The sequence below is a fragment of the Zootermopsis nevadensis genome, unplaced genomic scaffold (assembly GCF_977971745.1).
Source record: "Zootermopsis nevadensis isolate Lab colony 2312 unplaced genomic scaffold, Znev_1.0 Znev_ptg000024l, whole genome shotgun sequence".
Taxonomy (NCBI): Eukaryota; Metazoa; Arthropoda; class Insecta; order Blattodea; family Termopsidae; genus Zootermopsis; species Zootermopsis nevadensis.
In genome coordinates, this window is record NW_028259156.1 from 1,426,320 (window position 1) to 1,439,536 (window position 13,217).

The 13,217-nt window shown below is 38.4% G+C and overlaps 1 protein-coding gene and 1 long non-coding RNA gene across 6 annotated transcripts in view; one reads left to right on the forward strand and one right to left on the reverse strand.

The window, feature by feature from the left end:
• On the forward strand, nucleotides 1–4,429 carry LOC110827840 (uncharacterized). Its single transcript, XR_002542481.2, has 2 exons — nucleotides 1–591; nucleotides 3,922–4,429. It is a non-coding gene; the product is annotated as an uncharacterized LOC110827840 (long non-coding RNA).
• The window catches only part of LOC110827837 (uncharacterized), a 24,919-nt gene continuing 13,439 nt past the window's right edge, over nucleotides 1,738–13,217 (reverse strand). For 2 of the 5 annotated variants that reach the window (XM_087355409.1, XM_022059901.2), the window contains exons 2-7: nucleotides 8,937–10,378; nucleotides 8,138–8,382; nucleotides 6,683–6,859; nucleotides 5,762–5,975; nucleotides 3,399–3,564; nucleotides 1,738–2,549 (exon numbers count right to left, since the gene is read on the reverse strand). In XM_087355409.1, the coding sequence (XP_087211535.1) occupies nucleotides 3,448–3,564; nucleotides 5,762–5,975; nucleotides 6,683–6,859; nucleotides 8,138–8,382; nucleotides 8,937–10,352 (2,169 nt within the window). In that variant the 5' untranslated portion in view covers nucleotides 10,353–10,378 and the 3' untranslated portion in view covers nucleotides 1,738–2,549; nucleotides 3,399–3,447. Of the gene's footprint in view, nucleotides 2,550–3,398; nucleotides 3,565–5,761; nucleotides 5,976–6,682; nucleotides 6,860–8,137; nucleotides 8,383–8,936; nucleotides 10,379–10,952; nucleotides 11,251–13,217 lie in introns of those variants that run through there. The other 3 variants (XM_022059903.2, XM_022059902.2, XM_022059900.2) reach the window with 3 other exon arrangements.

Genomic DNA, 13,217 nt, shown 5'->3' on the forward strand with positions numbered 1-13,217 from the left:
TTGCCTTGGCCGCCATACAGATAGTAAAATGTTGCGTCTATCAGAAGTAGGCTGCGCGGAATAACAGATGAGGAAATTATAGACGTATTGACAAATGTAGAGCCTGAAAGTAAAGAATACAACAGTACAGTGTACGTGCATAAAGGAGCATTGCAAAATTAATTCAGTACAGCGGGTTTACACTAGGTATTAAGTACTTAGCAGTGAAAGGGTTAAGTAAATAAAATGTTGACTGTAGTTTCGTTATGTGGAGATTAAACCCTCTTATGGAAAATTCGCGTTTCATTTTCATGTGATATTTATTAGCAATATGTCCATTGTTTAGCTTTTAATCCTATATTACAAGGGACACTGAAATTATCCACCAAAGACAAAATTCGGTAATAATTTTCGTTGTATTTCTCTTTTTTATTGTATTACTGTTATTATTACATGAAGCATTTGAGGCACTGGATACAGCCATATAAAAACTTACCTGTCATCTGGTCACACAATCCTCAAGAGCTTCACAACATTCGTCACTACCTTAATGGCATACATTCTAAAATCCTCTGGTAGCATTCAGTGACGGATCAACCTTTGTATACGAATGTAAGTTATACATAATTTAAGTTATGAAGTTCATTCAGCGTGTGCTATTAAAGTTTTGAAAACTTGCTACAGAGTGTTGCATGTGAACAAGGCTTACAGCACATGACCAATGCAGACATTGTAACACTGTTGCAAAACAAAAGGGAGAAGGCGGTGGGAAATGAGAAGGAGAAAGTGTGTAAGTTATAGTATGTTGATACTATACTAGACTACATGGGTCATAGAGGGTTCAAATACAGTGATATTACAACTAACCATCTCCCTGGTAACAGAACCCGCAGGTTCAACACCGACAACACCAGAGCCTGCCACTGGCCACGATCCTGAGCCAACTCCATCCATTTGCCATCACAGCCCACCTCCTGAATATCGTTCTTGGTCTCCCCAGTGGTCTTTTATCTGAAGGATTCCCTACCAAAATTCTGTATGCACCACTTGCCTCCCCCCTCATGCACACTACACGTCAAGCTCAGCGGAGGTTCCTAGATTTTGAAATGTTAGGTGACCCGTACAATTCACCCCAGCTCCTCGTTATGAAATATTCTAAATTCTCCACTTATTTCATCCCTCCTAGGTCCATATACCTTCCTGAGCACTGCTTTCAAATACTTGTAATCTACGTTCTTCTTTTGTGAGAGTAAGTTTTTTCAAGAAGAGGCTGAGCTTGCGATTCTCTGAATCATCACAAAAACCTTAGTCTTTAAGTTACAGTGTTCAAATTCCTTCTTCTTTTTTTCCGGTTTAACAATGTTTTCTACATTTTCCGGTACCCTTTACGGGTCCCCGTTTCGTTGGCTCGATCTATAGACATTCGGTAGGACTCCTTGGACGAGGGATCGGCCCGTCGCAAGGCCTCTACGCGGACAAACATCCATGGCTTGAGTGGGATTCGAACCCACGGTCCCAGCGACCAAGCGGGACAAGGCCCACGCCTCACACCGCGTGGCCACTGCAGACCCATGTTCAAATTCCAAAAGATAAAAAAATCAGTCAATTTCCACGATCATGTCCCCAATTTAACAGACAACTATAATCTCTCTAAAAAGACAGCTACGATCTTCAACTGCAACTGATTTACAAACCATGAAAGGTAATTTCACAGTGTGTAAAGAGGGATTTGTTAAGAACCACAATATGAACGTCTGCTAGTGGGCATCATATCCATCCTTTTATTGTGATGGAAGGTCAGGAGTACAATGACAATCATGAAATTAGTACGCCACAAAGTAAATTATATCAAGTCACAACTATCAAGAAAGAGTTTGTTCACAATTGTTTCTATTAATACAATCTTCTAGGACCATCAGCCATGTCAGATGATTAAAAATTGCCAACATTTGGAGGCCCATCTCTGTCCTCATCCTCAGGGTTACTTACGACAGCTGCCATGAAAGCATCGCATTATACAATTTTTTGTATATTTACAGTGTAGTAAAGGAGAGAATGTTTGCAGGACAGACAGTAACATTTCTACCAAGTTTCAAAAGTAGAGGGAGGAGAGGAGAATTTGTTTCGACTGCGTTGCAAATCAGCTGGGATAAAGCCCAAGGTCACCTAATAGATATTGCTTTTAAGAAATGTGACTGTATCAGGTTACAAATAAAAAAATTACCGTCTTTTGAGAGTCTTCACCTGTACTTAATAAACTATAAAATGTGACCGTAATTTATGCTGCATCTTGTATAGCAAATGGACAGTCTGCATCTCAGTCGATAACTCTACCTGTTACGCCATCTTGCTCGTAAATGCTCTGTCATTTATGTCCGTTTGTACAGTAAATATATTTTGTACAAACATGTGATATTCAATATGCTACTGACTATTTTTTTTACGTGACCTGATGATTCCCAAATGTTGACACATCATATAAAATGGAAGATGTGCATTTCCTGTTCCGCGTCGTCCAACGACGAGATCTAGAAGTTCATGAAAATTCTTCGGTATCTCTGTAATAAAAACTGAACCAATTTAAATCAATTAAAGACAGTTATTAAAACATTTTGTATCTATCTCCGATTGCAAATCACAAACTTAACCTGCTAAGTGGTCATTACACGTAAACACTGTTTATTTAGTACAGGCACAATGTAAATCCACAAATACAGTGGATTCCGGTTAACTGGGCCATCGGTTAATCGGGGCAGCCGTTTATTTGGAACAAATCTTAAAGAACAAACCTTTTTAACTCTTTACGTGGAACTTCGCATAATTCGGGCAGCCGCTTAATTGGGCCAATGTGTTCTCGTCCTGATGTGTCCCAATTAACCGGAATCCGCTGTACTAAATATCTGTACCATTATTAGATTACATATACAGCACACCCCCACTTAATGATACCTGCACCTTGTGGTGGTGGTGGTGGTGGGGCTTGAGTACCTCAGTGACCCCAAGAGCTACTGGTAGGGCCTCCCTAGCCAGATTGGTCGAGGGGGAGAGGTCAGACTAAGACAGGTACCCTGGTGCTCCAGGTTGGGGGTTGGTCGCAAGGCTAACAACCTTGCACCGTAAAAAGGAAGATGTTTCGAAACCTCGATCAAAGCCTCGGACAGACGGACTTAACAGAGGACTGAATGGAAGAGGAGAATTAAGGATGCCAACAACACGGACCGGAGAGCCATAGAAGAAGAAGATATTTTACTTTATCTACTTCTAAAGGCCTTTCTCTTTGTTAAAAAATTTAACAGCTCATGAAAATTTTTACGACAACATTCGTAAAATTATGTTAGTCAGGACAAACTTCGATGAAAATGTACACAGATCAGTGGTCATTTTAAAAATTCCAAACAAAAAATTTTATATTTACTCACCTGCGTACCAGTCTGCTTCGAGGCATTTTCGAGTGATTTACGTAAGACATCAGCGACTCCACCAATCAATAAAGCAATGAATCATGTGACTGAGATGAACAGGGGCTTCCACCATTGATAAATGCCCAGCATCTGGTATCAATTCCAGGAATGAACGTGGAATCGTCTACAAGCGGAAAAGTTACACAATCGTAAAGAGACTTCCTAGACGATGTAATACCACAAATACACAGTCTTATACACACTATATCTGTTTTGCTGAGAAGGAATCATCTGTAGCTTCATAATTAGTCTTATTAGACTGTTCTGGCTTCGGCGTTTCTATTCACAATTAGTCGTCATCTTTTATTCAGTCTTTTGGTGTACACTGATAAAATCTTATAACAAATCTACTTTATTCCATTGTCTCTAGATGATAAAAGGCAGTTCATTTGGTAGTCAATGAATTTATTTACGATGTCAAATAGACTAAATTCCTCTAAAATTGTATGAATACTAATATAATTTATTCTCAAATTCACAGCCCACACAGGAAATTTACGCTGCCTTCTGCAATAGATACTGGGAACGACTCGTTCTTCAAGTGCCTGAGCACTGCGGATCCCAACTTTACGTTGGCTCGATCTATAGACATTCGGTAGGACTCCTTGGACGAGGCATTGGCCTATCGCAAGGCCTCTACCTGTACTCAGGACAACGCGGACAAACATTCATGGCTTGAGTGGGATTCGAACCCACGGTCCCAGTGACCAAGTGGCACGAAGAACACGCCTCAGATCGCGCGGCCACTGCGGACCCCTCTACAATACGCAACTCTTTGTTATTTCTGATAATTATAACAACATGAGTACATCCAATACGGACATTTACTATAATCTTTGTTATTTTATTACATTATCTTGCATTACTTTAAATTATACATAGACACAGATGTTGTGTGCATCTTTCTGAGAAATTATACAGAGTGTCCCATAAAAATGTATAAACAATGTTGACATAAAATGGATGTGTACGTACACATTTTTGGAACACCTGTATATTCTTAATTTGCGATCATGCCATTTCTGAAACTGGATGGGATACAACAGGAAAAGTCTGCTAGTACTTCATGAAACTTTCAAATAGGTTCTTGGTTCATGCCTTCTCTAGAGCATGCAAAGCATTTGATGAAAGTTACTAATTTCACAATGAAATGATTGATGCGTGGTGATCGAAAAGTGATGTGATCCATTCCTGACAAATGTCCTGTTTTTCAAAAAATAAATTACACTGAAATAAAAAAAAAATGAAGTTATATCAAATGCTGGAAATGTCCACTGTGTTCAGCGATGAATGCATTCACTCTTTTCCTCAAGTCTGATGCAACCCAGCAAAGGGTCTTTGTAGTGATGCTCAAAATCCAGAACACTCTATATACAAATGTTCAGGATAAAAACACATCGACTTACGTGGAGGCATGCTTCGTCACTGCAAAAAACTTCATCTTAAATGTCTATGTCTGTGTTATATTCTTTACTGACGTGTAATTTAAGTAACTCAATGCATATTCTGATATTACTTGTTATCTGGTCATCGACAAATAGTAAAAACATTAGCGACATTTTACTTTCATAATAGTTAGATGATACAAAGCGCGGCTCTTTATGGAGCAGAAATTCGGCAATTCTCGGAACAAAAAAAAAAGTTGAGAATAGTGGAAATGGATTTCCTAAGAAGAGCGGCTGGAATATCTAGAAGAGAGAGAGTGAGAAATGAAAGGATTAGAAAAATCATGAGGATGGATCGAGATATAATTGAGGAGATAGAGAGAAGACAACTGATTTGGTACGGACACGTGCAGAGGATGGAGGAGGAAAGGTTACCAAAGGAGACTATGAAATGGCAACCAAAAGAGAGAAGGAAGACCGAGACCAGGATGGAATGATAGAATTACAAGAATCATGAAGGAAAATACCTCTGGAAGGATGGGAAAATAGAGAAGAATGGAAGAAAATATTAGGCACTGAAGAAGAAGAGAAGAATAGTTAATTTTTAAGGCATACTGTCACTTTTATTCATTATTAAAATAAATAACAAGCAGAATTGCAGTCAATTTAGGCAGAAGTGTAGTGCCTATTGGTGTACAGAAAAGGCAGACCAACCTCGGTAAAAATTTCAATGGATGATCATGTACTTCCTCAGACTCCTACAGTAAAGCTTGTTTAGTTGAAACACGTTGACCACGCAAACCGTTATTACGTTAAATTTCTCATTGCATATTTAAAGCACCAAATGTTTTGTCTGCAACTTTGAGCGTTTGCTAAATTTTTCATCACTACTTATCACAAATACTACAACCCTTATCTGTTCATGAGTCTACTTACCCTTTCCATCTCACATTCCTGCACCAAAGTAACATATGGATCCTGAAGACCGTGAACGAGCAGCGTTGGAGCGAGGATGCGACGATAGAATGTGGCATCTCCTTCCGGCCAGTCTTGGCCTTGGGCCACATGATGCAGAACATAGTGCGGCATGCCTCTGCTCATCGAAGGACATGACTCGATGTGTTTACCACAGGGAGCATACAGGATATTCCTGGAATACAAGGAGATGCACGCAAAATCAGCACACAGCAGTACTAATACTGCATGGAGCGTACATTTTGATACACGTAAGATAACAAAACATTTTAAAAGAGAGCAAGGTACTGAAGGATAAGCAAACAAGAGAGAAATAACATGTTAGAATGTTGGTAAGAGTGAAATTATACTAAAATAATAAGCACACTGCCAACTTTTAACACTGAGACACCAAGTTTGTAGCGCAACAGGATCATTGTAGTTCATAAAGAAAGAGCACAATAAATTGCTGTCAGTTCTCATTAAATATCACACGTGTAACTTCCCCCCCGTGTGAAATAAGAATATACGATGCCACGGACTGAAACGTCACAAAAAATAGCAATTATTTCAAATGTTTGTAATTTATAGAAAATATAAAAGAACAGTTTTACATAAAAAGTTAAAGACGACCCCAACTGCACGTAAAATTAATGATATAACGTGCGAATTGTCGTACCGACAAACGTATAAACGATGAATACCAAATTGCACTGTTCATACAACATATCATTAAAATAAACACTTCAATAAATTATAATTTTATCAAAGAAGAGACATTTATTATTTCTTACGCAAAGAACGTCTTGAAAAACTGAGCAGGAACCAGAGAGTCACAATCTGTTCAAGCAACTTTGTGTGTGTCGTAGTCGACATCAACTGAAAAGCTTGAAACAAACCTACCTTCTAAAACCGCACATCAGAAGAGGCTTCATGCATGCCAGGAGGCATGGGGACACAGAAGGAGGAAGACTATCGGCTGTTCGGGGTGCGAGGGGTGCTGGTCCACCTCCGCTGATCAGCACCACATGGCTCACTTGTTGCGGTCTGTAACGAGCAATGGCGGCAGCAAGACTGCACCTGATCACAAACAACAACAACAATCAGGTCCTCTTTCAACGGCAGGATTTGTAAAAATGTTGAAAATCACAAACCAAAGCTGAGAACTTGTCAGTCCATTTAAAACTAATATGTGCATCCCCACCCCCCCTATAACCCTCCAAAAGAAAGTAAATAGCAAAAAATAAATTTAAACTGTTATATCGAATTCTTTTGCCTTCATTTGATCCTGTCCGTAGCCAGTCACTGTACTGACTTGAGCTAATGTAGGTCAGACTTAATATTATTATGCATCAGTAAATCCTGAATTTTGGCTTTACAAGAACTGCTGGAGCGCACCTTATCTTCTTGCACCATATGATACAAAGGATTACGAATAATGGCGGAACCTGAGAGGATATCTGAGATGCATTTCTCTTGCAGCATCTTATTATACATTTTAATCTAGGATCACATATCAATTTTTCACCCTGAATGGATCCCATCTCATCTGCACGAACAACTACCAATCCTTGACCTTTACTTCAATTCACATTAACTCTTAGAAGAGTGTCGTCATATCAGCGGCACGTTTGATAAGAACTCGTCTCTCATCTGTGTAGACAATGAGATTTTCGGTCCTCTGTCATTTCTTATTTTTCTGAGATGAGCCGCCGTCTTCAACTTTGATGCAGAAAAAGAGTTTATTTTTGTAATTTTTTAGACTGATATCCCATATCATACAAAACAAGGGCACGATGTTCGCCGATAAGAGAACACTCCATTAAAAAAGTATATATTGATGAAATGCTGTGAAATAAATACGTGAATAACCCAAGACTTTATCATAAAGAGTGACAAGTAAATAAAATACCATCAGTGGAATATGTGTAAGATTTGAGGTCTTCTCAGCGGTGAGTATGAAGATTTCTGTCTTCAGGGTTGTTACGCCGTGTAGTCTGGTCGATGTTTACCAATGTTTCAGAGGTCACACTGCCTCCGTCATCAGGGCGATGACGGAGGCAGCGAGTGCTATGAAACGTTGGTTAACATCTACCACACTACACGGCGCAACAACCCAGAAGACAGAAATCTTCAGTGGAATATTTGTTTCTTCATTTTTAAGTATTTTCTTTCTTCGCTTCAACTGCAAACCTCATAGTGATGATCTCAGATACCATTACTAAAGCACTGGTTACAGCTACAACAACCAATGAAAAACACCAAGTACATTCCGCCAACTGACTTATAAAAGAATAAAAGCTTAGAATTTAAGAAATTTCTGATTCTACTGCTATTGGATTAAAAATGTAAACTGACCCATACGCATGTCCTATGACGACACACTTGCGATTCTCTTCTACAAATCTATCGAATATATCGATGGAATCCTTCAGAAGACGATGGAATCTATACGCAGATGCATTATCAGGAGCAGCGCTGTAACCATGACCCAGCATGTCTGGTGCCAATACCTCATATCCAGCGGCTGTGAAGTGCCGCAGCAACGCAGACCACAGGTCTGCCGAGCACCCGACTCCGTGCAGAAAATAAAGCAATGGTTTCTGTGGAGCAAAATCAAAGACTTTTTAAGCCCTATAACATGACTTGTACCTCACACCAAATTTCCAAGTATCATTACTATGACGTGAGCCACGTCCATGCATCGTTGAAGTTCACAGGCACGGACGACACAACCACGGCTCACCGTAGACGAACAACGGCAATCACGCCAGTCGACACAAAAGCCAAGTGCTCAATTTAATACAATAACTCCTGTGCAATCAACATCCAGTGAGGTGGGACATAAGTTTTGTAAAGTACTTACCTTTTATGATCTGTATAAAACCAAAACCTTTTTGATTCGTATTACATGAATTAATTTTTTTTGTCACTGATGATGACCTCTTGAGGTCGAAACGCATTTGGCATTAGTGCCCTATGCATGATTTATATCAACCTAACTTACCAATATTTTATTATCGATAACGCTGATCTGTCTACTGTTTGTAGATGATCAAACAATTATAGCAAAATATAAAGGTACTCACAGAAAGCAATGGAGTACCATGCTCATTATTAACAAAACAATTCTAGAAATAATGAAAATGTCACTCACCACTCTTCTGAGATTCCTCGTATGATAACATTGCCTGCTTTTCCTCTGCTGCGTACTTGACTTTTGAGACTTTCGCACGTCCGCAAAACCACTTTCTTCACTTTTGTGTGCATCTACTGAGGTAGAAGTACTTTGATTGTCCGTTTGTGCAATTTCTTTGGTTTCAATTATTTTATCATTAAAATGTGAACCTGCAGGAACACGGGCTTGTTCTTCGGTCAGCCGAATCCCATCTGGACTGGCAGTAAAACATTCTGTCTGAGTATTTTCCATAGCGCACGCAGGCTGACCTGCGCTGAAACGTTCGTCAGTCTTCAGATAACCGACATCATTCGTACGGTGATTAAGAGACTCCGGTGGGACCATATTTAAACCGGAATCAAAGTCATCAAAATACTTTGTATCCTGTCCATCGAAACCTGGCACGCGTTTTCTCTGAGAAGAAGTATCGCAGTCCTCGGTTGGAGAATGGCAAACCACGCGATGTTCTAAAAGGTCAGGATTAGTACTGGAACCCAAAAATGTAGGATTTACACAGCCAACAGATTTCAACGATCTACTGACCGATTGTTGCTTATTTGTTCCCTGTGGATTATTATTAACCGTTTCTACAATGTGGCAATTGTTTTCTGTCTCATTGAAGGAAATTAGGGTCTGACAGTTAAAATCATTTATGAACTCATAATTGCCAACTGACTCACCTCTCATTCTACAAACATTATCAAGTTTTAAACCACTGTTATGTTGCATATTAATGCAATGAGGCAAATCTTTCATTTTTAATTGAGATGGATCTTTCACTGAATGTTCAATTTGCGACAAACACAAAAACACTTCACTCCACACTTCCTGAAGTACTTCTTCAACATAGGTTTCAATCCGCAATAGCTTGTGCCTTCTGGACGGCATTTTATCTTCTTGATCAACATACTTTTCACAAAACATACCACTATCCAACATCTGGCTTGTACGATAGTTAGTTTCTTCGTGTGTTTGATTTAATATCAATCTGGAATCTCCTAATGAATTTCTCCAAGACTTCCTAAATGAACAGCTACAGGGGTCTAATATCCTAAGTGGCCGATTCCATCGTGTGAACCAGTATTCCTCTGATGATAATTCTGAATTTCTATGTTTGGAACTGTTGTGACCTTGGTCTGATGTATGTCCCATTGTCTCTATGCCTGTTCCATTCGCATACCAGCCATTAGAGTTATGTTTACTTGCATCAATATGGACAACCCTGATCTTTCTATGTAAGCTAAGCTGTATAAACTGACTGTCAGCAAACGGACTTGATGGAACTGGGTGTACTTGTCGCTGTCTATGCATCCAACCAATGCATGGCCTTATTACTTGCAACACACAATTCTGAGCCGACTCGAGCCAAGACTGCTGGTCGGCCTGGCAGTTCATTCTGCATCATTTTGAACAAGCAGATCCTGTAACAGTGACGCCCATTTGGTTAACCACAAGAAAATTTGGCCAGTCAGAACCTCAAATTGTCCAATACTGGTTTCATGAGGTTACATTTATTTTCAGCTGACTATAAAAATCAGTTGGTATAAAACAGCAGTCACTTTTTACTGACAAGATACAGATACACAAAGAATAAAATGTAACAAAAGTTTGGATACAGTTTAAAGCTTTTCTTTTTTCTTATTTTGTAAGGAAAAATCAAATATACATTACAGAGAATACATGTAGAGTCAGGACATTTTTATCACTATTAAAAATAAATATCAAATAAATGACCATTAGGAAAACCGAGTGTGAAAAGATGTACAAAAACAGAATAGCAGACATGGGCTGAGATGTAAGTAAAGTCCTTTCAAGATGACAAAGAAAAATGGAAAAAGACAACTCACACTGAAAGACATATCAGCTAATGATGATCATTGTATCTGTATTATGACATATTCTGCATCCTTGGCTTAGACCTATTAAGGATCTATGGAATGTAATAAATTTTATTCTATTCTATGTACAACCAAAATAATTACAAGAGCTACTTACTAAAATAAACCTGAAGATTGAATAAAAATGTACTGTCTTTTAAAATACGCTTGTACTAATTTATACGTGGTACAGAAATGCAACACCAAATACAATATCACCTTTCTTTCGTCTGTACCAACCCACCCTTTCAACACTCACAGCACATAACAACGCCATTAACAATTCACACAATGAGACATCCGTGCTCAACAGGTGATACCCAGTGTTTCCAACATAATACTAGACTGGCGTATATTCAACTGAAGGGTCGTATATTACAGAAGATTTTTTGGTTTCCATCTGAACTTTACACGAATTAGTTTTATGACCATGTTCTATTAAAAAAAAACAGTCAGTAGGCATCACGAACATACATACAGACAAATTACTTTTAAAATTTCGCCACAAATTTATGAGGGATATGACGAGTTGGTAAGATTGTCTATAAACTCTGACACGCATCATGGTAATACTTTTAAAATCACGGTTATAGGAAGATTTAGTTTAGTTAAACACAATTCAAGATTGTCACAAGGATTCCATTCTTTTTTGATTTATGAAACACCTCACACACATGGGTTCTAAACCTCTAGTTTCAGTTTCGGATGTTGGGGGCAATGGTATCCACACTTCCGGAAAAAATATTTGAAACTGCGTTTCACTAATCTTGATCTATATCATCTTTGGAATGGGTGGGAACTGATGGTTAGAAGGGCATATAACACACGTGAGAAAGATGAGCAATGAGGTGAACTTATGATCGGAAAACCTGAAGAAAGGAAACAACGTAGAAGATCGAAGCGCTGATCGGAGGATAATACATAAATGGATATCAATTTAATCTTAACATTGACTCATACCCCACCCCAGAAAATGCAAGTTTAGGAGGCTATTTCCACTTCAATGAATGGGCCATTAGCATTCTCGAAATTAATGAAATAACATCCAAATGAAATTTTGTCAGGCTGATATTGTTTTTCCCCTTAAAGCAATTCGTTTTGCTGCCGGAAAGATTGTCTAATGCATTTCCATGTCCCGTACCGTGCAGACAACAAACATTGTGTGTTTCAAGCACAAAGTGCGTACAAAGAACATATCTGAGAACACTGTCCGGATATATGATCTGAATCTTACACGGTGACGAAGTATAATTAATTCTTCTCGTTCTCGTCCTGAGGATGAATACAAAGATGGTTCTCGAAACGTTGGTGTTTTCTCCATCAAACCACCTTGCACGGCTAGTAGCCCGAGAAGAATTCATTATACTGTCTGCATAATTCATCCCCGAAAATGTATGGACTTTTATGAAAATTATTCATATTAACTGCCCTGCATTAAAAGTTGTGTTCTCGTACTCATCGGATGAGTACTGATGTTGCTTTTCTGCGTAAATATTAAACAATTTGTTTAAATATTTTAAATGGCTCATCGTACGAAGGGCTGGTACAATCAAAACAAGGATCCCGTTGAAATCAACAACACTTTTTGAAACATTTTTCGGGTATTTAATTAAGTAAAAAAAAAAATTGACAGTGGAACCACGGTTCCGGATAATCTGACGTAAATACGTACTCCGTACCCAATATATCTAAACGGCTATTAGTAACTTGTTTCAAATCTTTTTCAAACCATAACCGATCACATACATTGCAAACGTATCCAAATATATTTTCATTAAAATGCTTATGAAAATATTAACTTGCAATAATTGCTTCTTACAATTTCTATATTCCCTCATACGTTCAGCATTAGTTTTTTGGGTTTTTTGGGGGAACTTCAGGTTCATTATTTATTACTTTCATTTTTTTAAGTTTCCTGTACTGTCTCATGAATTCTGCTGCATTACGGACTCTTTTAGCTTCAATGTCATCCATCTTGTTATCTCTACATAGTATGGCGGAACACAACCCAGTAGCAGCGTGAAGTGCGATGCGCCTTTGTTTGTATAAATAAATGTTTGTAGAACCTAAACAATTTGAGATATGTAAAATCTGAAAACAGATATGGAAAGCTCAAGACGTAATACGTATTTCGTACGCAATATGTCCAGATCCATCTCTTACGGTTTTCGAGAGGCGGGCAATTAACGCGCCAGATGCATTGAAAATTGTACACATTGGTTCATTAAAATTACAATAAATGTATGAACAATTATAATTACAATAAAATACATTACAGATTCTTAAAGGTTTTTATTTACTGATCATTTTACATATAAGTTACATTACCCTTACTGAGGAATGAACATTTAAAGGTGACTCGGCGCTGGATCTTACACATTTT